This window comes from Cyprinus carpio, chromosome A8 (assembly GCF_018340385.1).
Source record: "Cyprinus carpio isolate SPL01 chromosome A8, ASM1834038v1, whole genome shotgun sequence".
NCBI lineage: Eukaryota > Metazoa > Chordata > Actinopteri > Cypriniformes > Cyprinidae > Cyprinus > Cyprinus carpio.
Window position 1 is genome coordinate 2,990,347 of NC_056579.1, and position 27,718 is coordinate 3,018,064.

Below are 27,718 nucleotides of genomic sequence, written 5' to 3' on the forward strand. Positions count from 1 at the left end.
AATCTATTCTTAAAATAGGAATGGAAATAGCACTTTTTTTCCCCTATGTCCACCATTTCCCTTATAAATGCTCATCTGTCATTGGCTCAGATAACAGCACTAGCCAGTTGCCTGGTAACATTGCTAGAGAGAAACGCTGCTTTTGTGTCTCTGTCCCTTTCCTTTCTTTTTCTAACAATAATGTTTATACTTCACAACCATCTAAATTTCTAACAGTACACCCACTGATGATGATCTTTATATGTAACAATCAGTCTGGACATTATTCTGCAATCTGTTATCTGTGGAATTATTTAGCAGCTTGATATGAAACATAATGCGAAAGCTGACAGGAAGCATCACGCCACATGCCAAAACTTTGTCACACTTCCCTGGCTATTAATGAACACTCTCTCCTCAGTCAATAAGTCATGGAATGATATACAATAAGTTAGTCTTTCATTAAGAAATGTGTCGGTCTTTAGTTGTGAAATTGACTAGGACAACTGTGGCTTTAATGAGTTTTGGCTGAGAATTAATTCATACTGAAGAGTTCCTGATGGCAGTGCCCAACAGCAGCTAATGAACACGTTAATTTGTGTTTGTCATCAATGAAAATAATCCAGATGTAACTCGGTTAATGCCAAAAAGGCAGCTTTACTCAGATGCTGGAATCATGTCAGGAAGGATGAAACTCCAAATTTATGATGTCATTTGAAAGTTGTCAAACACCGAGCTTAATGGAGCGATGATCCCGTCATTATCTGAGATCATGTATGTATGTCATGGCAGGTTATAACTTATACAAATCCTACATCAATATTTACAGAAATGGTGCAATAATTGTCTTTAGCTTTTAACTGACTGTCTTTGTTTATATAGATACTGTAGATAGATATATACTATAGATAGATATACTAGATAGACAGATAGATTAATCTAATGATTATTATTACGATTAATCGACTAATCGTCGATTATTTCACTGATTAATCAGTAGACTTTGATTATTCAGCTTTTGCAATTAGTTAAAATATTGAGTCATACATATTCTAATAAATAAATAAAGGTAATCACTTCAGCTTTTGAAAATCATATTATGTAATTACAATTATTATACAATTAATTTATACAAATAAATGTATTTGGCACAAAATGAGATGACATAGAAACGCTCTCATTCACCATTTAGTTATCGCTGAATGACATCATTCTGCCTGACATCTCCTTTTGTAAGTTATATGGATACGAAACAAAATAGAGGTAAAGCCCAATTTATACTTCTGCGTTGTAGCTACATTGTAGGTTGTGCGTAGCACGCATAGCCTACATTGTAGCCTGACGTGCACCTCTCCAAAAATCTAACAGCGCGTCAATTCTACGCGGACAGCAAACGCTGTGATTGGTCTGCTACAATCCCTCCCTCTGTATGTGCTTGAGTTTTGTGTGTGTTTATATGCACTTTAATATATTTTAATGTTACACCTTCTTATATAAAATAAAACAAAGCAAAGAACAAGTGTCTTTTCATTTATTCTACTACATAACATTATACATCAGTAGTTGTCCCCGACAAACAATGTTGATCCGACGTGGTACAAGTCCTTGTGGAGATGGAAAGAATGCCATATCTTCTCCTGTTTCACTGTTGTCTCCTTTTGTAGTTTTAAATAATGATTTAATGATTTGATATTTATATGCCGCCGTCACGGCTATAATGATTCTCTGACGAACCGCTTCTTCTTCGGCTTTTGTTGTGGTACTGCAGGTGGTGCAGGTGGTAAATGAAAACTGACGCATAGCCTGCGGCGTAAAGGCTACGGCGTAGGTCAGACACAGAAGTATAAATCACCCTTAAGTGATGAGATGCTTTATTTTTGGATAAACTATTTTATTCAAGCACAACCTTCACAACATAATCTCTCATAAAATACCTTATAGGGTTATGATAATCAAAACAGTCCTGAGCTCGATCAAGTTTTGATCTCTGCAAACCAAACTATCACTCTAAATAATATTTTTTTTCCCACTAATAAAAATATTTTATCATTAGCTAGCTCCACACTGGAGAGCTGCTTTATAATAGAAAATCAGGTTGTAATTCTAACTGAAAGCCACAATGACTATGGTTTTTCATGTTTAATACTGTAAACTTGATTTAAGGCTATGTATTGCATAAAGTACTTTATAAATAAACGTGACGAGACGTGACTTCACTGGAGTACCCAACTGCAGAGTTTGTGGAAACATCCACATCGCTGTAATCAGATGCATTTTAAACTGCTGCTTTCACACCGCAGTCAATTTTTTTGTGTGTGTTTTTTTTATTTTGTTATTAGGAGGGAGTGGTGCATATTTTTTTTTAATAATCATAATGATGCTGATCAGCTTCTTGGTGGTTTGTTCTGCTTTTTTTGTTATGAAGTGTTATCATCTCTCGAATTGCATCCAGGAGGGCTGAATTACAGTCTTGCACTACAGCGCCACACTGGTCAAACCACGTTATTGCAGGCTCTTACATTACGTCATATGAGATCAAACAACTACTCGACAATTTTTTATTGTCGATGTAGTCGATAATGTTGACTAATTGTTTCAGCCCTACATAGTGACAGAGTGATTAAGCAACAGATAGCGTGCAACATGTATATAGTGCGACAGGTAAATAAAGTGCTAGATAGATAGATAGATAAATAGATAGATAGATAGATAGAGCGACAGAGCATGATAGATAGACAGATAGATAGTGTCAGATAGCATGATAGAGAGCAACAGATATGGCGCAAAAGGTAGATAGATAGATTGTCAAATAGTGAGATAGGGCAACAGAGTGTGATAGGTAGATAGAGTGACAGATGGATAGATAGAGCGACAGGTAAATAGAGTGACAGATAGAGTGACAGAATGCGATATGTAGATAGAGCATCACATAGCATGATAGATAGAGCGCCAGAGCATGATAGGTAGATTGAGAGTCAGATAGCATGATGGATAGAGTGACAGAGTGCAAAATGTAGATAGACAGACAGACAGATAGATGGAGCGTCAGATATCATGATAGAATGACAGAGCACAATAGGTAGATAGATAGATTGTCAAGTAGTGTGATAGAGCAACAGAGTGTGATAGGTAGATAGAGTGACAGATGGATAGATAGAGCGACAGATGGATAGATAGAGCGACAGGTAAATAGAGTGACAGATAGGGCAACAGAGTGTGATAGGTAGATAGAGTGACAGATGGATAGATAGAGCGACAGGTAAATAGAGTGACAGATAGGGCAACAGAGTGTGATAGGTAGATAGAGTGACAGATGGATAGATAGAGCGACAGGTAAATAGAGCTGACAGTAGGCAGACAGAGTGTGATAGGTAGATAGAGTGACAGATGGATAGATAGAGTGTGACAGGTAAATAGAGTGACAGATAGGGCAACAGAGTGTGATAGGTAGATAGAGTGACAGATGGATAGATAGAGCGACAGGTAAATAGAGTGACAGATAGAGCAACAGAGTGTGATACGTAGATAGAGCATCAGATAGCATGATGGACAGAGTGACAGAGCTCGACAGGTAGATAGATAGAGTGACAGGTAGCGTGATGGATAAACAGAGTATCAGATAGCGTGATAGAGCAACAGATAACATGATATATACAGCGGCAGAGTGTGATATGTAGATTCTCTAAAAATTCTCACAATATATGATATGGAAATAAAGATGTACTGTACATAAACAGTGAGGCACAAAATGTCTAAATTGTAATCAGATGTGGGGAGAAAAGATGAATATCAGTTCTGAGTGAGAAAGAGAGAGAGAGTTTCAACAGTGAGTCAGTCCTACTGCTTGTATTACTGTGATTATAGAGAGCTTCTGCAGTGGAGAGAGAGAGTGAGCGAGAGAAGGTTGTGCACGATTCACTGTCTTCTCTAGGATACAGCTCGCTTCCCTCCTCGTCTCAGTGCTCCTCTCTCTTCCCACTCAAGTGTATCTGATCTGTCTCTCCTGCACAACTCCTCTGTTTCTCAAGAACTCTGAGGATGACTTCTTCGGAAACCTCCAGCCACAGATGCCCGTTCCCCAGCTCATGGCTGCCCAGGACGACTCAACACTCTTGGGCTTCCTTCGTGTGGACCTGCCCTCTCTAAAGTGGATCCACAGCAGAACAGCAGCTCAAGCCGGTCTCCTTTAGGGTGAGTATCGACAAGATACGAATGTGTTAATATTATTTACTGAACCACAGAAAAAGAGTAAGGCGATCCGGTGCTTTTTTGTGGATTTGCAGTTCATTGTTTTGCTGTAAAAGGTGAAATATGTGACTCCTTGTTGCATATTGTCCTTAGTGATCATATAAAAGCTACGAATACGTCCAGGTGGTGTCTCAGATGGGTGCAGAGAGAGAGTTAAGACTAAGTGGTGCCAACACAGATGCCAACACTGTCAGCATGTGAACTCTCACTGCGTGTCATGACACCAGGTCTGTACAGAACATCACCACTGCGCTGGTCATTAGTACAACACAACTGCTCCGATATCAGCTGCTGACTTATTCTGTAGTGATTTGATCAAACCACTAAGTATTAAATTTGAGTCTGTGCATTGTGTGCGGGTACTTTATTAAGTGATCAGATGCACCATTTTCACCAGAAAACTGGTGGAAAAATCCAAAGGATGGGGTCAACCACATCAAAGTGCCCTGGCAACCACCCTGGCATCGTGACAGAGTTTTGCACCACTCATATTTTTTTCAGCAAAATCAAATATTTATTGATTCCCAGCCGTGTAGTTCAGGTAACTGGTCTGTAGTGTGTTGAGAGAGAAAAATACAGTATGTGGGTGTAGTGAAATAAAAATGTATGACGAAAAGAGTAACAAGAAGGTGACAGAATGGACTTATTTCTATGGAAACAGCACTTTCCTCTCTCTCTCTCTCTCTTTCTCTCTCTCTCGTCCTCCCTCTGTGCACTGCTACTGAAAACTCATATGGATATTTTTATGTTCCCCCATTCTAAAGTATCTGGTTATGTTTTTGTTTGCAATTTGCTGGGAAATGCATCTACAAATGCCAGTAATTTTTTAGATGTGTTAACAAACAAAAAAGTTGAGCTCAGACACGCCCATATACCGCATCACTTCCTGTGTTTACTTCATTCTGTTACCACTGACGTGAAGTCTTCTAATCCGGCTGTTGGAGATTTCAGGGGAATCGTGTCTTTCTGTCGCTCAAGCTGTTATTAAGCCACTTAAACTGTCTGAATCTCACACTGGATTGGCTCTGTTTTAGAACACATGCTGAAGCCAATAGATGGACATTTGGGACTTGAACCTTGCTAAACCTACAAATATAAGTTTAGCTAGTCAGTTTAGTTAATCTCTACTTCTTTTTGCTTTTAATTGCTTTTATAATCCTAAACCAGCAAACACTCCTATTAAGCTTTGTTAGCTTGTCATTATTTGTATTTTTGTGGTCATATCATCAGACAAAATCGAAATAATAAGCAATACAGGGTCAGGATGCAGAGATCAGTATTGCTCAAATCTAGAATTATTGATATAGTATTTGAATGACGTTTATTAATATGCAGTGATCCTCATTAACATTAATGCAGAGCTGTCTAAAAGTGTCTGTAAGTTTGACAGTGAGAAGATTTGATGCAGCAGCCTGCGGTGTGTCGTGATGCACAGGCTCAGTAATCCTCGAGAGCTTTTTCTCTGCTCTCAGACGTGATCCCACACACACGCTGATAACTGAATATTATTTTTGGAAAATAATAATGCATTTGACGCGAGCACTCATGCATAAGTGCTGATCAGGTAAAGGGATTGTGTGGTCGTAACTGCAGCCCAGACGGCATCCATTCTATGGTTATAGCACGAGAAACAGACTGTCATTTGATCTTTACGAACAGAAAGTGTTACTCTGAATGAACTCAGTGCATGACCTCAACAACTGATGCATGCATCTGTTTGTACATTCATGAGACTGCTGCAACAGCTCCTTCAAAAAGGAGAATCTATCTATCTATCTATCTATCTATCTATCTATCTATCTATCTATCTATCTATCTATCTATCTATCTATCTATTAGGGGTGTGACAAGACACTTATCCCATGAGAAGATACGAGACACGATACTGGGTTCACGAGGATGAGACGAGATTTTTTAACTTTTTTAAAGACATCCTCAATGATGAAATATATAGGGAAAAATGGTCTTTTATTCAACTGAAAAACACAAAATGCAAAAATAATGTTGGTGCATTTTGAAATCAGATTGTACTTTATGAAATTAAACATCTATTTTAATACATTTTATGCAGTTATAAACAACATATAAACACTGCAAAAGGTTTTGCCACAAAATCTACTGATAGGCAAGTAATTGCACAAAATTATATAGTATACATAAAAATAAATAATAAACAACACAAATAATATCCCTTTAAAGTAGCAGTCAGTCAAGTTTATTATTTAGTGAACTGATTTCCATTTTAATAAAAAAAAGTATGTTTTTTTTTTCATTTAATTTTTCTCAACTCCTTTTTAATAGTATATACATTTTCACATCAGTTTATTAAAAGTTTAACAAAAAATACATGTTTCAGGGCCCTATGAAATGTTTTATTTTTTCTCACCATATTATATTTTTTATTGTTACCAAATTCTGTGTTTTAGCATGTCTAACTATTTGAATGCATAACACAACTTAATTTATTTATTTTATTTTTTCTTAAAGTAGCCTTATGATTTTTTCCCCCTCAGAAATTCTGTATTGTGTATTTACATTTTTCTGGTTATCAAATGAAGGAATAAAACATTCATTTCATAATTTTTCATTTAATTATTGAAAATTAAGCAAACTTTTTTGGCAAACAAAGGGGATTTACTATTAAAATTAAAACATGGAAGAAATGGTGTGTGATTATTTCTTTAAAATAATGTTTGTTTCATTTTAGTAGTACTAATAGTAGTAGTCATAGGCTGTGTACATTCTATTGTCGTTATTTCAAACCAGACTTTTATTATGACGGGTTGCCGTGAATACCTTTACCGTTCTGTGTATGTGATATGATGCTAGTTTTACCAAAGACTATGGAATACCCAAGACATGTCACTCCTATAAGTTTTGAATGGGGAAAAATGCAACGCTCAATATGGCCGCTGAATCGCAGGAAGCCCCGCCTTCTGAATTAAGGAGCCAATCACTAATCGGTAAAAGCAGCACATCACTGCAGTTGCCGTCAGAAGCGTCCCGGTTGCTATAGAAACAGTCAGCGGTCTGAGACATGCGCTCAGGATTGCGCATGCGCACTGGTACCTTATATTACATACCACTGGTGAAAGGGCCAGTGTAATGCAAATACTGTATATCTGAAAGTTTGCACAGGATATCGTCACCTTCTCGTGCGACCAGTCAGATCTTTCGAGATCACGAGACCTCGTCACACCCCTACTATCTATCTATCTATCTATCTATCTATCTATCTATCTATCTATCTATCTATCTATCTATCTATCTATCTGTCTGTCTGTCTGTCTGTCTGTCTGTCTGTCTATCTATCTATCTATCTATCTATAGAGTATCTACAGTAGAGATCAAAATTAGAGAACAACTTACAATTTCCTAAATTTCAAGGTCACTGCTTAGTCCTATTCGAAGTTATCCTAACAGGAGTAGTAGGGCAGTTTTTTAAACATATTTCTTAAATGAATTGTTTTCTGAAGCACAGTATATAAAACTTAAATGAGATATTTGAAAAAGAACTCTGATCAAAATTAGAGAACACTTACAGATACCTCCACGGTATCGGTGTGAATCTGGCACCTGAATGCTAATTTCCTTAATTATTTGACAAACTCTTTTTAACTGGCAGCATTCCTCGAATTTTCACTGAGATTGCAAGATGCAGGGCCGCTCTAACGTGACTAAAAGCCTGCGACAGGAGGTTGTCCAAATGAAGGCCAAAGAGATCACCTTTTTAGTCACTGCAAGAGAAGCTGTTCATTCCAAATCTGTGATTTCTAGAATATTGCAGCTTTACAATGACACTAATTCATTCAAGTTCCACAAAAAAGCTGGTCGTTCATGTAAAACAAATGCATGAGAAGACAGGATAATGCGGAGACTCTCAGTGGGGAATCGGTTCAACACTGCAGCTGGAATTGCTCTCCGGTTCAGTTCACCTGTCTGTCTGTCTGTTCAAATTTAGGTGATCACACTTATTTATTTTATTTTATTGAAATTTATTATTTTAATATGTTAATTTTATTTCATTGTTTATTTATTTCAGTTTGTTTGTTTTAAGAATTTTGTTAATTTTATTTTCTTATTTATTTTGAACATTTTATTTTTTAATGTATGCATTTATTTATTTATTTAAATTTCTTATTTAAATTGTATTGATTTTTTTTATTTCTTCATTATTTCTTTATTTAGTTGGTTCTAGCCACATTAAAGAATGACGGTCAAGTGTCAGACCTGTTGCTCACATATTTAACATATCAGTTATACCTTATTTGTCAATCATCACAAGCTCTTGTTTACATTAATGTTCTATTATGTTAAATAATCAGTGATTTCACATGCCTTCAGCATGCCAAATGTAACTTTTAAAATGTTCTGTTTTCAGAACTGTTGTGATTTTCATCCCCTTTGGTCAGAGTTTTTTGTTCGTTTTCTACAGCTGCATTTCTCTTATTCCCCCTCCCCAGGTATCAGCATTGGCCAAGAGATCAGAATAATTAAATCATGCCTCATCTTGAAACACTGTGTTGATTTTCCACATACTAAATTATGCATTCAGCTGGCTTCAGAAGTATAATCATATTTTTGCATGACCATTTGCATGTTCTGGTGATGTAACCCACAGTATGTTTAATGGTGGACTGGATGCAGTTTGTTTTAATGCTGAGGAAAAATGCACTAAATATTATGTTTTTACTTGCTGAATAGTTCAACACATCAAATAAAAATCATAGTTAATATCTTCATGATCATGCATATTGTTGTCGTTTTCTAAAATTGAGTTTAAAAGTGGTTTACAAGTGTGGAAAAAATGTTGCCACATAAATAACATCTGTGTACATGTGAGAATGCATGACGTGCCTGTAGTCACGGGTTTGAGTCTGTATAGCACATGTGTGCTGTGTGTGTGTGTGTTTCTGCAGGCTGCACGTTTCTGTGAATGTGAACATGAGTTCATACCTCGGCTTTGGGTTTGGAAAGCGATTCCATAAGCATCTTTTGGATTGTGTGTGTGTGTGTGTTTTGTAATCTATAAGCCCCCTAATGCTGAATTGTAAAGCCTTAGGCTACTGAAAGAAAAAGCCAGAGAGCGAGAGGGAATGATATAGAGGAGAAGAGATGCTTGTGCTTTTATTGGGAGCTCTTTTCTTCTGTCGTTCTTTTTTTTCTCTCCATCTCCGAGGATGCCAAGTAGAGAGTGGCAGTTAGAAACAGTCTGTGCATATCTAATATGATTGGGCTTGTTAAAAATAGACCGCACTATACGCTCCGTGCTGAGCTCGTATGTGCAGAAAATACTTAGTTTGGTGGGATTCGGAAAGGAAAAGGCAGTAAGGATTCAGTATACGTTCTCATTCTAGAGACTAGAGAATATTTGATTGGACAAAAATTGAACGTTCCCTCGAGTGCAAGATGATGTCATCAGTATTTTGGTTTCCATGGTAGAGAAATGCTGATTGTGAACTCATCATGCACCGCTTGTGCTATGTAACTACCATTTTTAAGAGTCTCTTCTGCTCGCCAAGTCTGCATTATTCGATCAAAAATACTGTTAAATACTGTAATGTTGTGAAATATTATTACAATTTTTATTTTAATATATTTTAAAATGAAATGTATCCCTGTGATGCAAAGTTGCAGCATTTTCAGCATCATTACTCCAGTCTTCAGCGTCACATGATCTTCAGAAATCATTCTAATATGCTGATTTGCTGCTCAAAAAACATTTCTGATTATTTTCAGTGTTGAAAACAGTTGTGCTGCACAATATTTTTGCGGAAACTGTGATACATTTTATTTTTTAGGATTCTTTGATAAATAGAAAGTTCAAAAGATCAGCATTTATTTGAAATAGAAATCTTTTGTAAAATTATAAATGTCGTTATTGAGCAATTTAATGCATCCTTACTGAATAAAATGTGCAGCTTGTTGACTTCTCTTAGCAATCAGACTTTTTTGGTGGATGGTAAAATGTGATAAAATCTGACTTGCATTTAAACAGGACCATAATATCACAGAGATTTGAGAGGTTTTCTTCAGTATCTACAGTACAGACCAAAAGTTTGGAAACATTACTATTTTTAATGTTTTTGAAAGAAGTTTCTTCTGCTCATCAAGCCTGCATTTATTTGATAAAAAATACAAAAAAATGTAATATTGTGATATATTATTACAATTTAAAATAATTGTTTTTAAATTTATTATACTTTAAATGATCATTTATTTCTGTGATGCAAAGCTGAATTTTTAGGATCATTATCACATGATCCTTTAGAAATCATTCTAATATGATGATTCATTATCAAAGTTGGAAACAGTTCTGCTGCTTAATATTTTTTCAGAACATGTGATACTGTTTTAGGATACTTTGATGAATAAAAAGTAAAAAAAAAAAAAAAAGAAGCTATGTTTTTAAAATATAAATATTTTGTATTAACAATATACACTACTGGTCAGTAATTTGGGGTCAGTAATTTTTTTTTCTTTCTTTTTTTTTATAAAATCAATACTTTTATTCAGGAAGGATGTGTTAAATTGATAAAAAGTGATAGTAAAGAAAATATATTATTAGAATATATATTATTAGAATTTTTCTTTTTTATTTTGAATAAATGCAGTTCTTTTTAACCTTTTATTCATCAAATATATTAGACAGCAGAACTGTTTCCAACACTCATAATAAATCAGAATATTAGAATGATTTCTAAATGATCATGTGATAGACTGGATGTTACATGTGACACTGAAGGCTGGAGTAATGATGCTGAAAATTCAGCTTTGCATCACAGGAATTAATTATTTTTTTTATTAGTATATTCAAATAGAAAACTATTATTTTAAGTTGTAATAATATTTCACAATATTACTGTTTTTTTCTGTATTTTTGATCAAATAAATGCAGGCTTGATGAGCAGAAGAGACTTCTTTCAAAAACATTAAAAATAGTAATGTTTCCAAACTTTTGGTCTGTACTGTAGTTGGATAACAGATAAATACATTTAATCTCAATGCAAAACCAATGTGTCCTGGCATGTTTCTTTTTCCTTTTGGATTTTTTTTTTTTTTTATAACTGCAGTTTTATAATTATTGTTGGACCTTGTTTGTTTTCTGAAATTTGCGCCACAAAGTTTAATCAATTTACGTATCTCTTAGCTTAATTAGAGCTCAAAATGGAGCATTTAATTGTTTTGCTGGCTTTGTGGACGATCAGAACAGTACCTTTTACTATTAACAGCAGAAGTTTCAATCATGTGTTTTGGTTTAATTACTGTTTAAATGTGGTTTCATGTTCTTTTTTCTCTCTCTCTTCTAGAAAGGGCACGTTCATTCAGACCCCGTCTTTCAGCCTACAAGCACACAGAGAACAAGACCTTCAGAGCCAAAGCTTATAGATTGGTAGAGGAAGTGTAGACAGTCATATATAAAGGTACGTCTGCATTTCTTTCGTTATTTTAGTGATAATTCAATCCCTCATATATGCACCGATGTCTCTTTTCCTTGTTTTTCTGAAAGATGGAGCAGGAGATTTCAAAAGTGCAGCGTAAGATGTCAGACCTGGAGTCAGTTCTGCAGCAGAAAGATGTGGAGCTCAAGGCTTCTGAAACACAAAGGACCATCTTAGAACAAGACCTGGCCACCTATATCACCGAATGCAGCGTGGGTTTACTGTCTGCTTGTGGAAATGTGGCATGATCTGAACTGTACTGCTGGGTTTGTGAAACTTTTTCTTTGTTTTGTGTGTGTATTTCAGAGTTTGAAGCGCAGTTTGGAGCAGGCCCGCATGGAGGTGACGCAGGAGGATGATAAAGCTCTGCAGCTCCTACACGACATACGAGAGCAGAGCAACAAACTGCAGGAAATTAAAGAACAGGTTAGAAGACATTTCTCTAGCGCTTTAAAAAAAATCATATTATTCCAGTGAGCGAAGAGCTCTATAAACTGCAAAAATAAGTTCTTTAATCAGTACTTTTGTCTTGTTCTCTAGAAGACATTTAAGTTAAGATTTTTATACGCATAGCAGCTTTTATCCAAAGTGACTTAGATTACATAAGTGCATTTAAAGCTGTGCATTTTTACCAATTCATACGTTCCCTGATAATCAAATTCATAAGCCTTTCATTGTAAAGTGGTACCGAATTGTTTTTGGAGAATATACAGGGGCCTTAAAAAGTTTTTTAGTTTTGTGTGTCTGCAGTGGTTTATGTACCTCTGACAGACATAACCAGAGGTTTCAGGATAGTGAGAATTGTGCTTCATTAAAGTATGTTTATATTCTAGTGCATTTTGTGACATGTGTCTTTGTTTAGCACTGGGGGACCCAGTGAGTGAGCATTTCACGGATTATTCCCATAGAGCTTCACAGGCATCTGCTAATAAGATCCCTGCTGATAGAGTCACATCTGTCCATCTCAGCTTCTAAACGACTATGTGAAATAGTGATGGCTTCTTACAGCCACGAGTAAAGTGATGGTGAACGTAAGACTGAAGAATGAGATGTGAAGGTAAGAACATAATGGAAAAAGAGCCTGTTTTCTGCTGCTGCTTGCACATCTCCCCCAGAGCCAGGCTCCATCGCACTGCGGTTGCCATGGAGACAAAAATGGTACCTCGCAGTGAAGGATGTTGCAGATGCAGTGGAAATTCTGTCGTGACAAACCGGCAAAGGTCTCAAATTAGCAGCAATCAGACTTTAAATGAAGTCTTCACATTTATCCTACAGATTTGATCAAACTCAAATTTCTTTGTCGATGCTTAGTTGACGTTTTCAAACTCTGCTGCATAGAGTCCAATTTTCTTTGTGTGCATGTGTTTTGTTTTGTTATATTTATGAATATTTGTGAACTAAACAAAGAATAGTGATGATATATCAGTATTTTTAAAGACTGAACTGAACTGAAGCCCTAAACATATAATGCATTATAAATGTGGTTTTAATGCATTAATTATGCCTTATAATGCACCTTATAATGCATTGCATGGTCTCATGAATAAGTTATAATACATTATCTATTCATTGTTACAACTTTAGAAAGTATATTCCGTATTGCTAATCTATAAAAAAAAAATAATAATTAATTGCACATTTTTATGAAATTAATCATGATTTTTTTTTTTTTTTTTTTTTTTATTTATTTATTTGTTCTGCACAGATATCACATAGATACAGTACAAGGAGGGGAACGAAACCCAGTTGGGTTTATACAGAGTTCCACTCCACTTACATGAATAAACAAAAAGGCACGCAGACAAATAAGTTGACTACTAAAAAAAAAAAAAAAAAAGAGAGGGGAAAAACATATTTTCAGAAGCATGATTGTCCTAATGAAAGTAACTTAAAGTTACAGATGTTTAAGGGAAATAGTAAAGGAGAGTCAAAAGTAAAAAGTAGCATATAAGAGTCAGCAAAACTATAATATACTACAGAGTACTATAACAAAACTGTCATTGTAAAATCAAAAAATCTTTCAACTGTTTTTTAAAGACAAGCAAAGAAGACATGGATCTTAGGGACAAACTTAATTTACTCCATAGTTGAGGACCCCTAAAGCCTGAGGTCAGTTTTATGACCTGAATTTCTAGAGAACGGCAAGACAAGATTTATTTCTCTATGCCTTGTTTGATGGATATGAGTATCTGAAATAAAAGTAAAGAAGTGTTGTAATGTTGGTGGTAAATCTTCTCTCTTATGAATAAACTTATGAATAAATATGCATGATAAATAAACATTGACTTTCTCAATTGATAAAATCTTGTATCTGAGAAATAGAGGTGCAGAAGGAGCATATTTAGAAGAGTAGGAAATCATACGCAAGAACTTCTTCTGAATTTTAACAATTTTTGCGAGATAAGTGGGAAAAGTAGCACCCCAGACAACATTACAATAATTCATAAAGGGAAATAAAAAGCTGTAGTAAAGCGTTAGATGAGCAGATGAGTGAATTGAAGGTAAAACAATTCTTAAAATATTTAACATTTTAGAGGATCTTGTACAGACTAGATCAACATGTTTGGACCAAGTTAAACCTTCGTCAATCAGGACACCGAGACAATTTTGTTGAGGCCACTTGAGTAACTGGAGCTCCATCAATTTCTATACAAGCATGTTTCTTTGGGGTAGAAATTTATTAATATTATGAAATATCATAAAATTACATTTTTTGACATTAAGGGTTAGCTTGTTAGTGCGAAACCAATTTGATAATATTTTTAACTCGTCATTAACATGTTGGATCAAGGTGACAAAATCCTCGTGTACTGCAATGAGATTAGTGTCATCTGCAAATAATATAGGTAGGAAATGATCACAACAAAGGAATAAATCATTAATATAAATTAGAAACAATAAAGGACCCAGAATAGAACCCTGAGGAACCCCAAATGAAATTTTAGAAGTTTTAGAAAAGAAACCATTAAGATAAACAAATTGTTCTCTGTTAATAAAATAATTGCGAAACCAAACTAAGGCAGTACCCTCCACTCCATATCTATTAAGCTTAGAAATCAAAATATCATGTGAAACAGTATCAAAAGCCTTACTTAAATCGAGAAAAACACTGAGAGCAAATTTTTTATTATCAAGGGCCTTTGATATATAATTTACAAGCTGTATTAATGCATGTTCTGTTGAATATTTTTTTCGAAACCCATATTGATGTTTGTAAATAATGTTATTAACAATTAAATGTTTATTTAATCGTTCATAAACGAGTTTCTCAAATATCTTAGAAATACAGTGCAGAATGGATATGGGACGATAATTGCTAAACACCTTTGTATCACCTGATTTAAAAATGGGAATAACTTTTGCAATTTTAAGAGCTTGGGGAATAATTCCAGATTGAAATGATAAAGAGATTACATGAGTAAGAGGTTGAATAATATGATCAATGGTCTCCTTAAGGAGGATACTCTTAATGCCATCGTGGCCAGGGGCTGAGTTCTTTAAAGAAAAAATAATATCTCGGACCTCCTGCGTAGTTGGATGATCAAGATTAGGGAGGGGAGAGTACCGCCCATTTATTTGGCTACATGGATCATTATCAGTTTTCTGTATATTATGTGCTAAATCAGAACCAATTTTGGTAAAGAAATTATTGAAGCCATCAGCTATATCAATAGGGTCTGATAGACACCTATCATAGTCCCTCATCTCTATGGGTGCAGATGCAGCCTTCCTATTACGACTCAGTACCTGATTTATAATGTTCCAGGTTGATTTAATGTCATTAGAGACTCGATTAAACTGGTCGGCATAAAACTTTTTTTTAGTCGCCTTAATTAAGCTTGTGAATTGGTTCCTATATTTTTTGTATGTTTCTAGGTTATGAGGAGTAGGCTTGGTGACAGACTTGCGATACAACCGATTTTTCTTTCTAGATAATTTCCTCAATTCACCGGTAAACCAGGGTTTGTCTCTAGCTACTTTGGATTTTACAGCTATCAGAGGAAAACTGGATTCCAGAGCAGAATTAAAGCATCCTGCAACAACATGACCTCATCCCATATGATAGAGCTGATGGCTAATTTGAATATTCCAATATTTTTGAGGGTGAAATTTCGATATTTTACATGCACATTATTAGTAATACAAGTTCCAAAGACAGAATGTATCATTTGAAAGACTGGTAAATGGTCAGACACGTCACACCATAACAGCCCTGATGACACTTTATAGTCACATGAGTTAAACAAAATGTTATCTATAAGAGAGGCTGAGTGTGTGGTAACCCTAGTAGGTTTTGTAATTAGAGGGTAGAAATTTACAGAGTAAAGGGTATTAAGAAAATCATGTGTAGCAGTATAATCAGCATGTAAGATATTCAAATTGAAATCACCGTGTAACAGACAGAGCTTATGTTCCTTTGAAATAATATCTAAGGTTGAATCAAGTGCATCAATGAAGGTATTTATATCTGAAGCAGTTGGTCTGTAAATGAATCCAATCACAATGCTTTTTTCCCTTTAAATAAATAACATGAGGGAATTTCAACAAATAAAGATTCTACTAATGTTAGGTCGAAGTCATTACTTAAATCCTTTCTGAGAATATAATTAAATGAATCAGCTACGTACAGAGAGACTCCTCCTCCTCTTTTCATTTCTCTACAAGAGTGGATAGCATTATAGTGTAATAGATTATAGAGGTGTGATGTATCATTATGGAGCCCATGTTTCCGTAAATGCTATAACTGAGAAGGAGTGCGACAAGGTAAATAAGAAGGTTTTAAAGTGATCGAAATTTTCTCTGAAGCTACGTGCATTCACATGAATCGTGGAAAACGAGGTTTGATCAGAATGTGTAGGAGACAAACAAGGCAATAAATTAAACTGCTGTTCGGTATAATATTCACACGACAAATTAACAGAATTCAGATAGTTGTTATTGGAGTCAGGATTAAAAAAGGTTTCGTAAATTCCAGAGTTGTTGTTCATGTTCAGCTCAAATGGGTTCAAAGTCCGTGAATCTATTACAGGTGCTGCATGTTTCCAGTCACTTGTTATGAGACTAGAGTCAATTGATGTCATAATAAGGAAATGTTAAGAAGGTACAGTACCTTGTAAAAACGACATCACACCAAAATGACTCACGTTCCACCAACACATCAGGGTTAATCCTTTCACTCAAGAAACCCGAACAATCCATCGGCAGCAGTGGAAACAGGAGTTCTTGAAACTGAAATGATTCATTTATATTCATCCAGCTGATCCCACTTAACCTTAAAGTTTTTAAATATACTTTTATATTGCAATAATTTTACATTAAATCTTCAATTTATTGTAGAAACAACATAAAGAACAGTATATTTTTCATATTTGTTTAATGGCATCTTTTTATGACTGAAGGCGAGTATCACAGATACCAGTACTACTGATGTCTGTAGGAATTTTTTTACCTTTTTACCTAATACCTTTATAATGCATTATATAATGCATTTTTTTATGAATACTGAATAATTAAAATATTAAAGGGGTGCTATTATGCTTTTTCACTTTTTTAACTTAAGTTAGTCTGTAATGTTGCTGTTTGAGCATAAAAATGATCTGAAAAGGAGATATTTTATTTAATAGAAATCATTTTTCAAAAACTACAACGAATGAATCGTTTGGACTACAGCGCATATTTTCCGGGATTTGTGATATCACAAAGATCGACGATTGGGACGAGACCTGGTTGAGCTGCACTAGAGAAGGCAGTGAGTGCTATCACTACGTTGGAGACACGCTAGCTTTCCCAAGGCAGACGAGCTTAGAGTGGTTACAATCATCCGGGTTTAAATCTCACTCAAATTGATTTGATTTTGACGCAATATTTAAACTGAAGCTCACAGCAGGTGGCTATGATAAGGGGCATGACATTTCCCAATCAGGTGCCGAGTGCTACCAATCACAACACACACTGGCACAGCTAACCAATCACAGCGCATTTCGTATTTCAGAAGGCGGGCCTTCATTTGATGCAGGAACTATTCCAGCCATTCATGACAGACTGGGAAGAGAGGTGTTGTAATAATGTAAAATATGTGAAAAATATAACATACAATCTAGTATGAGAGCATGTTCTAGTACACCCCCAAAACAAATTCAAGACCTTGTAAAAGAGCATAATAGAACCCCTTTAAAATCATGAAATGATACTCTCAATATGAAAAAAAAACCTCCTTGCTTTTGCTTTCTGTATCTGTTGTATGTATTATTAATAAGTTACTCTGTTGTAAGGACATACATTTTCACGTTAGCCTGAAATGTTTGAATGCACAAAAAAAAGTTAATGTTCAGAACTATATGTTTTAGACATAATATTGTCAGTTTGTCTCTCTACCACAAAAATATATTTACAATGACAAAACAGAAACAGTGTTTTTTTTTGTGGAATAAATCAAGAGTTTTCCAACGAGTCAGTTACATGAATGATTCAATGACTTGTTCATAAAAGCAGTCACTTGTGTCATTCCTTAAAGGGATCATGAACTGGCTTTTTTATTGTTTTATACTGTTGTCTGAGGTCCACTTATGACGTTCGCGTGGTTTTTATATCAAAATCAATAAGTAGTAGTCTATTTTCTACCCTGGTTTTGAGGTTGGCTTGAGAAACGCTCGGTTTTTATGGGCATGCTGCATTGAAGACTTGGAAGTAAACGCCCACTGTTGTGATTGGATAACAGTTTTGCATTGTAAACTAACTTTCTGTGTGTCTGTTTGACAAGCTATGCCCTTCATAGGAGCCTTCTGTGACTTTAGACACGTGCACATAATCAGGACATATCAAGCGATCTCTAACAAAGCAATAGTTTAATATTTGTATGTAAAATATCTTTTTACTCACACAAGTGAAAGATTCCTGTCGGATCCAATATAGATGCACAGCATTGCTTTTAATCTCAGTCTCTCTGCAAATCCAGCGTCGACCTGTGTCTTGTTTACAAAGGAGTCCAAGGTGAACGAAGCTAACAAACGCTCAATATTTTACTCACATGAGCTGAAACTTCATTAAAAATAATGTTCAACCACGCATTCCTAATAATTGAATCTGAAGGAAGGTTATGCAGTAACTGTGTTCTTCCACAACCAGGCACTGCACAATCTTTTACAATCTTTAACGGCATGTTTATTGCTTGGTTGCTCGATCCGGTTTAGCACCACTCATGTTATTGTGCGAATCAGTGGGCAGAGCTACAGAATTAGGCATTGATATTCCTCTGTGGAGGCGGTGTTTAACCTATCTATTAGGCATATTGCAGGATCTGGCGTTCGCTGGGCCTGGTGTCAATAAAAGCTTTTATTTCAGTAACAAGGATGTTTTCAGTTCTGAAACTTACTGAATATTCTTTTAGAACGATGATCTCTTAAATATATCAAAAGCTCAAGAAAAAGTTGATTACTCAACTCATGTCCTATTCAATAAATCGGTATGTGTTTGAATAAATCGTTTGAATTAATAAACTGAATGACTCTCTCTTAAAGATGCTGGTTAAATGTAATTTGCAGAAAGAATGTATCTGGAACGATTGGAATTTAACGTATTTTAATATAGTTTTTATCCTCACAGTAAGTGACCTGTAATCAATAGTTTTACATTTTATCGTTGTGCCTAATTTGATTACGCCATTCACAATGCTTTATGGGATAATAGAAGTTCAGTTTTTCAAATATTTTTTTTGCTTTAACTTTAATTATACTTCAAATTTACAAAATTGTAAATACAAAAATATAACTTTATCTCTGGTGTTTCTCTTAAAAAACTTAATGGACATTAATGAGCCAAATTTGTCAAATTTTAAGACTTAAGATCTATTGTTAAATTTTAGAGAAGATGCATTTGAGATTATGTAGTGTTTGATCGATACAGGTTTTTCAGTGCCTGATATTGATATAGAAAGTGCTGTGTCTCAGAACTGCTGAAATGACAAAGCAAAGCAAGGTCTGAAAAATGTGAGATTTCAGCAAAAGCATCAATTGCCTTTCCATTTAATCTGATTGGCGTTTAGGAGAAACAATTGATGTATTCAAGAGATATCTTTTGCGGTTTTCTTTCTGATGAATGAGCATTTTTAGTGCTTGTAACTATTGCAGATGTTGAAATTCAAGGCACTTTCTGGCAAAATGTTATTGTCACGATTTTTGTTTTTTGTGCAGGAGAGCAATTAGCTCACTATTGATAATTAAGCAATCACACTAGCATAGAGGACTGACAGATGAAGCTTGTGTTGACTCATTTTGAGCTGAATTTATTATTTATTTATTTTTATTCTTTCATATTATGACTTTCATTTGGGAGGCGTTTTCACAAAATGTCAAGCACCTCTTTTCTGTCATTTCTGGTGCATAATTATAATTCTCATGATTGTGATGTAAAGCAAAAAGCACAAACATGCTTTTCCATAAGCATTTTTGTGTGCTTTGTTGTTTTTCCTCAGTTCTTTCACAATATAGCACAGCCTCAAGTGCCTTATTGCTTTGATTTAAAGGCTACTGCATAGTAAAAATATAAGGCACAACAATAATTGTATGTTGTTATGTTATGTTATGTTATGTTATGTTATGTTATGTTATGTTATGTTATGTTATGTTATGTTATGTTATGTTATGTTATGTTATGTTATGTTATGTTATGTTATGTAAAACTGCCTGAAACTGCACTCCATCCAAGGTGTAGATGTGTTTGTTTCTTCATTAGAACAGATTCTAAGAAATGTAGCATTCCATCACTTGCTCACCAAAGGATGCTCTGCAGTGAATGGGTGCCGTCAGAATGAGAGTCCAAACAGCTGATAAAAACATCATAATAATTCACAAGTATTCCACACCACTCCAGTCCATCATTTAACGTCTTGTGCAGCAAAAAGCTGCGTGTTTGTAAGAAACAAGTGCTTTAAGATCTCTTCAACTTCAAGCAGTTGCATCTAGCTAAAATAAGATCAGTGCATATTTCTCTCCTAATTCAGACAATATTACTTTTTTACTGGAAGCAACTGTTTGAAGTTGCTTGATGGATTTGTTTCTTACAAACACACAGTTTTTTCACATCACAAGATGTTAACTGATGGACTGGAGGGGTGTGGATTACTCGTGGATTATTGTGATGTTTTTATCAGCTGTTTGGACTCTCATTCTGACGGCACCCATTCACTGCAGAGCCTCCATTGCTGAGCAAGTGATGCAATGCTTCATTTCTACAAATCTGATGAAGAAGCAAACTCATCTATATCTAGGATGACCTGAGGGTGAGGACATTTTCAGAAAATTTTAATTTTCAGGTGAACTGTTCCTTTATACTTGGTCTCTATGGGAGCAAATTACCCGATTTCCACAGGAGCATGTCCAGCATGCTTCACAACAACGTTTAATAAACACAGACAGTTCCTGATTCTATCTTCTATGCTTGTCGTACTGGATTTCCTTTTCTCCTTTAACGTAGCCCCAGGCTAACGTTTATCGCTAAACTCCATAAGACGTCTCGTTAGGTGATTGTGGCCTTGTCACACATGACATGGACGTGATTTGTGACCTGTAGCTAATGGCTGATGAAAGATGAGGGCTGATTCGGACTCTGACTGGCAGACTCACTCCGTCCGCCCACTCGCTGGCCTTTCACCCACTCAGCACACTTATGTATCCAATTCTGTGCTCTGCTTTTCATGTGCTGGTCTCTCTCTATATCCTGCGTTTGGTTACTCAGACTGATTTCATCTCCTCTGCCTCATGTTCTCACAAAGGTCTTCTGATTCGCCTGTTTTACTTGATTCTGCTATTTTGCACGAAAATGTTTGCTCAGTGCTGCATTGAAATGGGTTGCATGAACCCAGTCCAATTCCTTTATACTTTTTGTAACGCTTCTCACCCGTATGAATGGTTTGCCATGCCGAACGTAGGAATAATAAACTAAAAATAACCATATAAAGACCTTTAAATTATCAAGGTGATCAAATCTTTGATGAAAAACCTTGCACATAATCTACTGCATGCTTTCTGTCATCTGACTGATACAGTAGTCAAGACTTTATAGTTTAGACTTTATGCAAAAGATATTACAGCCTTCAGCTTGTGCTTCACGTGACTTTTTGCTGTGAAAACTTAAGACTAAGTAAACATAAGAATAGCTTTGATATTGTTATTGTAATATTTAAGATGAACACTTAATGGACTGAAGCAGGTTCACTTGATTATCCATACATCCTTTTTTTTTTTTTTTTTTTTATTTGATTATAATTTTTTTTTTTTTTGTTCAGGATTTTGAGTTTATTTGATTTTTTTTTTTGTCAATCCTCACTGTATTGCATTGCATTATATGTTTTGATCATAAAACTAAGCAATTAAATATCATCTTACTAAGACATTTTATTGGAGATACATAGTGACGACTGATATTTATATCCTTTTATGCAAGTATCTGCTGTACTGTAAAGATATATAAAGATCTCATTGATTTACATTACAGGATTCAGATTCTACAGGATTTATATTCTATAAATCAGAATTTCATAGTTTTTGGCCATATTAATATCATTATCTGCACCAAATTACATATTTTTGCTCAGTTTGGGTCTCTGAATAAAACTGAGATTTTTTTTTATTTTTTATTTTTTATCATATGATACTATTACAAGCCATAAAAGCCTGATAATACTCAACCAAAAACACATACAAACTCTGACAATATATATATATATATATATATATTGTCAGACTTTTGTCTCATGAAATTGCAATACAAGAAGCTTTACATACAAGCATCTGCAACTTACAGTACGTGTCCACATGAGCTAAATATTAAAACACTTTGACCATGTTTCCGTAACTAAAGTGCTATTTAAGCCATGTATGCCCCTGCAGGAGTACCACGCTCAGCTGGAGGAAATGCGCGTGTCTATTCGTCAGCTGGAGGAGAACCTGTCCGCCGCGCGCCGCCGCAGTGACCTGTACGAATCCGAGCTGAAAGAGTCTCGCCAGACCAGCGAGGAGCTCAAGAGGAAGGCTGTGGAATACCAGCAGAAGATTCAGAAGGTTTGTTCACGTTCTAAGCCAGAACCGTCCTGCTGATGCACGCTAGATGAGATGCCATCAGTCTATATTTTCATTTTGCAGGCTAAAGAACAAGGCAAAGCTGAGATGGAAGAACTTCTGACTAAATTGCAGAAGGTACATCTGATATGACAACTCATTATTTCCATTTGCGGTCAGGAAGACCAACATATGGTATTTCATTCCTAGCTTAACCAACAATACTCCCATGGTAAACAAACTAACTCGCCTTGCTGATCAACCAGCACTAACCAGTCTGGAGCATAAATTCATGCTGTCTTTAGGTGCATGAAAGCAAATTGCTATTGCAGCTGTTTTCGTATTTAAGCTTCTTTATTTGTAAATGTCTCAGACCAATGCAGAGCAACAAGTAAAGATGGAAGAACTCCAGGAGAAGCTTGCCAAGGTACTGTGCACATTTATTTCAAATTCAGCCCTGCTTGAAGAACTGAAACATGATTTGTTTGTTTTAAAATAATATTCAGTAATATTATTGATCCAGTGAACTGAACTAGCTGATAATGACAATAATAACTTTGTATAATAAAATTTATAATAACTTTGCCACATCAACACTGTTATTGAACTGAACTGAATCAACATTGGAACTGACTTGAGCTAGATGATGACACTATTGTCTTTTGTAGAGATGATTTATAGCTGAAATTAAATGTTTTTGTAATTGATGAATTTTACAACATAAATACCTTTATTTTCCTATTTATTAATATGAAACTGCTTTGAAACGATCTGTGTTGTATAAAGCACTATATAGATAAATGTGTTTTGACTTATCATGGATCACACAGTAGTAGTTAGATGACAGATGACTTATGACCCCCCCATATTTTTACTGTTAATTTATAGTAAAATACAAAACAAGACCAAACTTGTGGCTTTAGTTGCCAGAAACTGACAGTAAAATGCAGTAACAGTGTTTCTGGAATCACAGAATGACATATTGCTGCCTATATATTTTATAACTTATAACCATATATGTTGTTAAAGTGATATAATGTAAAGCTACTTGAACTATCAAAATCTGCTTTTTACCTTAAAATGTAATAAGCACCATACACTGTTAAAAAAAAGAAAAATTTCAATAAAGTAAATAAAATTGTGTTTTACAAGAAGACACTTTTTCAGTTTTTCTACTTCAAATGTTATGTTTAATTCATATAATCATATGTCCTTTTACTGTTTGCACTGACAATTATATGTACATTTATAGTTTGTACTTTCAAAAACTATAATTTTGACTGTATTTCACTGTAGAATTACAGTTTTTCATGGGATATGGTAAGGTAACTTACAGTTAACCATTTAACAGGTTTTTACAGTAGAATTTTTAGTCTTTTTTGTAAATTTTTTTACAACGCAGCTTCCCTCTCTCTCAGGCCGTGAAGGCGAGCACAGAAGCCACTGAACTCCTGCAGAACGTCCGTCAGGCTAAAGAACGTCTGGAGCGAGATCTGGAGCGTCTGCAGACCAAAGAGGACTCCACCGACAGCCTGCGCAGACGCCTGCGAGAGACTGAGGTGACGTATGACTCCTCCGACACACTGCGTGGCTTCTTCAGACACTTTCACTGTCTGAATGAATTCGAAATGGCTTTATTTACAAATATCATGATATTATGATTAAATCAAATTGAACTTTATAGTCATTGCACAAAGAATATGCATGAATAAACAATTCCTGTAGCTCAAATAGTAGATTATGAAGTGATGAAATAAAATGTAGACATTGAATGCAGTGTGACTTGCTTAGGATTAAAGCATCTGCATAATGCATGAATATAAATGCAAACGTAAACAGCATAATTAACCCATTGTAATCCACTTCTTTTGACATTTAGCCTCAAGCTCACAGCTGATTGGCTCTTTGTTGATGACTGTTATGATGTGATTTTCCATTTCAACAACTGCAAAAAAATATTTTCTTACTTAGTATTTTTATCTTGTTTTCCAATACAAATATCTAAACATTTTTAAATCAAGACATATTTACTTAAGAAAAATGACATCAGTGAGTTTTTGCTTAAAATGAAAAAAATTAAATAATAATAAGACTAATAATTATATCTGCCAATGGGGTGATAAAACTAATATTGTTTTCCCTTTTGATAAAGTTTATTTTAATTATCTTATTATTTATTATATATATTATTTTAATTATTAATTAAGCATAAACTAAATTTTGATACATTTGTCTAAAAACAAGACGTCATATCAAGTAATCTTGCTAATCTTGATGAAAGAAGATTTAGACATTTGTACTGGAAAACAAGACATAATTGGAAGTATTTATTCATGTTTTCTCGATAAAAAATGCTTAAAAGCAGAAAGAATATTTCTAGTGGGGTAATAAAAATAATATTGTTTTCCCTTTGAATTAATTTGATTTTTCTTACCCAGTTGGCAGATATTTTTTCTTGTTTTAAGCATAAACTCACTTAATTTTGATACATGTTTCAGGAAACAAGACTTAATATCTTAATAACTAATTTTACTCATTGTTTACAGTTTAGACACAACCTAACCTAAATTTAAAATCTGATTTGTGAATAGAAATACTGTCCCAGGAGCTATTTCTACCTGATCTAAATGTAATTTGTTGGTGAAACCTAATGCATTCAGTTTAAATCAGTGATGTTAAGTAATATTATTTTTGACTTGAATCATCAGAATGAGGTTTTTTTCTTTTTTGGGATGGAACAGGATGGAAAGAAAACCCTGGAGAACCAAGTCAAGAGGCTGGAGATGGTGGAAAGGAGAGAAACTAAACTCAAAGAAGACATTCAGACCAAGTCACAGCAGATCCAACAGATGGCCGACAAAATCATGGTAAGCCTGAGACGCCAGCGAGCGCTGAACTCCCGCTGATTTACACATACTGTATCTTAAACACACACACAAACAAACAGGTAAACACTGGAGTTATTCTCTTCAACACAACGTGTCAATGAAATGCGATTGTGTCACATGCACGCAGTGAAGCTTCTTAATTAAGACGCGCTAAACTTGTTAGTCACGCGCGGTAGACCTCCTCAAACCCTCACGCTTGCATCAAACACACTCTCAGTTTTATTCGTTTTTTTTCTTTTTTTCGACCTGCTTAGCCCGGCAGTGTCACCGCTTCTTTCCCTCAGCTCCCAGCATGCTCTCTGGCCCTGTCACGGCTCCAAAAGCCACAGATTGCAGTGGATCATCTCAGTCTTTGGCCACGATCATGTGTGTCACAATGACGATGTGTTTTTAGCTGGATGATTTATACCGTATATTGTTGATTTTTATGAATTAGTCATGATTAACAAGTGCTTAAAAATGAAATGGCACATTTTGAATTCATCTGGAGACCAGAGTTGTTAGTGGTAATTAAATTCTATTAAATCTTATTATATCTTATTAAATCTCTGATTGATTGCACTGTATTTTATTTATCCTCATACTCTTTTGATGCATTTTAAATCAATTTTTTATTCATTTCAAATGTTTTATTCTCTGCTTTTATTGCTGTGATTATTTTAATTCTTTTGGATGTAAAGCACTTTGAATTATTGTGTATGAAATGTGCTATAGAAATAAGCTTGCCTTGCCTTATCTATTAAAAATAGTTTTCATTAATTGAAATAAGGCTGAAATAAAATAAAATATAAATATTATGTATAAAACTTAAATTTTAAAGAAGTCAAAGTACTAAAATGACTAAAACCGAACTAAAAATAAAATAAAGCTAACTAGAAATATTTAAAAATGTAAATAAAATAAAAATTTATATAACAACTGAAAATATAAAATATTACTGTTAACAAAAATAAGGGGGAAAAAATTAAATAAAAATATGTTGTATATAAACTAATAACTTTTACTGTTTTTCACAGTAAAAGTTATGGTTTGTACTTCCAAAAATGATAAGTTTGACTGTTTTTTATTGTAATTTTATTTTTTATTGTATAATTACATATAATGCAATAGTAAACCATTTAGAGTTAAAAAACTGAGAGATAAGAACAAACGCCAGTTCAAAATATTAATAAATACTATAAAAGTATATAAATAATACTAAATAGCATTGATGGAGGCCTGTTAAGGAAATTATGGAAGTTTTTCTAAAACAAATTAGATTAAATTAAATAAGTCCTACGCTTTTTAATTTTTCTTCATAGAAAAATACCCAAGCAATCTCTCAGTATGAAACAGATATTCCATTTAGTCTCAGTGGCATTCATTGTTCCTGTATCGTCTGTATGCAGGAACTCGAGGAGAACTTGCGTGAAACGCAGGCAACAGCGCAGCGTATGGAAACACACCTGGAACAGAAGAAAAAGCTTTATGAAGACAAGATCAAGGTCGGGCCGAAACACACGCATTTCTGATATCAGTGATGTTCAACAGAGCGGTTTGCCTCCATCATTGAGTTTACACAGAGGCACTATACTTTAGTGCTCCTTATTAATTTTATAGCGACTGAGTAAAGATCCTGACTCTGTATTTGTCTTTGGATTTCGATTAAACCATTAAAGGCCTCATTTTAAAGGTACTTTCTGTTTGTTTGTCAGGTGTAATAACCCAGTGCTTGTGTTTTGTAGGTTTTAGAGACTCAAATGAAGGCTGATTTGGCTGAAAAGGAACTGCTGGAGTCCAAGCAGAGCACGTTTGAGGAGGAATCTCGCGAGCGGGGAAAAGTGATCAGTGACCAGGCAGCGGTAACACATTATTTAGCTTTTTTCTGAAAGACTATAATGTTTCATTGGGAAAAATTACATAGTGTGACCCTATCAATTAACACTGAGCTGTTGTGCAAGACAACAAATTCAAATAGATGTTTTTTTTTTTTTTTTATCGTGGCATGATTTTAAAATTCTCATTACTGTAAAAAAAATCTGCCTTTAATTTGTTGTTTTAAATATGAATTTTTTTTGTTTTTATATTTGTTTAATACTTTTGTGTAGTAATAATTGTTTTATTGTTG

At 34.7% G+C, this 27,718-nt stretch overlaps 1 protein-coding gene across 5 annotated transcripts in view; it reads left to right on the forward strand.

Moving 5' to 3' along the window:
- The first annotated feature begins 3,837 nt into the window (after window positions 1-3,837).
- The window catches only part of LOC109069686 (citron Rho-interacting kinase), a 58,889-nt gene continuing 35,008 nt past the window's right edge, over window positions 3,838-27,718 (forward strand). For 3 of the 5 annotated variants that reach the window (XM_042761620.1, XM_042761621.1, XM_042761622.1), the window contains exons 1-11: window positions 3,838-4,170; window positions 11,538-11,651; window positions 11,738-11,881; window positions 11,976-12,095; window positions 22,556-22,726; window positions 22,808-22,861; window positions 23,097-23,150; window positions 24,142-24,282; window positions 25,465-25,590; window positions 27,000-27,095; window positions 27,336-27,452. In XM_042761620.1, coding sequence (XP_042617554.1) covers window positions 11,738-11,881; window positions 11,976-12,095; window positions 22,556-22,726; window positions 22,808-22,861; window positions 23,097-23,150; window positions 24,142-24,282; window positions 25,465-25,590; window positions 27,000-27,095; window positions 27,336-27,452 — 1,023 coding nt within the window. In that variant the 5' untranslated portion in view covers window positions 3,838-4,170; window positions 11,538-11,651. The remainder of the gene's footprint in view (window positions 4,171-11,537; window positions 11,652-11,737; window positions 11,882-11,975; window positions 12,096-22,555; window positions 22,727-22,807; window positions 22,862-23,096; window positions 23,151-24,141; window positions 24,283-25,464; window positions 25,591-26,999; window positions 27,096-27,335; window positions 27,453-27,718) is intronic. The other 2 variants (XM_042761619.1, XM_042761623.1) reach the window with 1 other exon arrangement.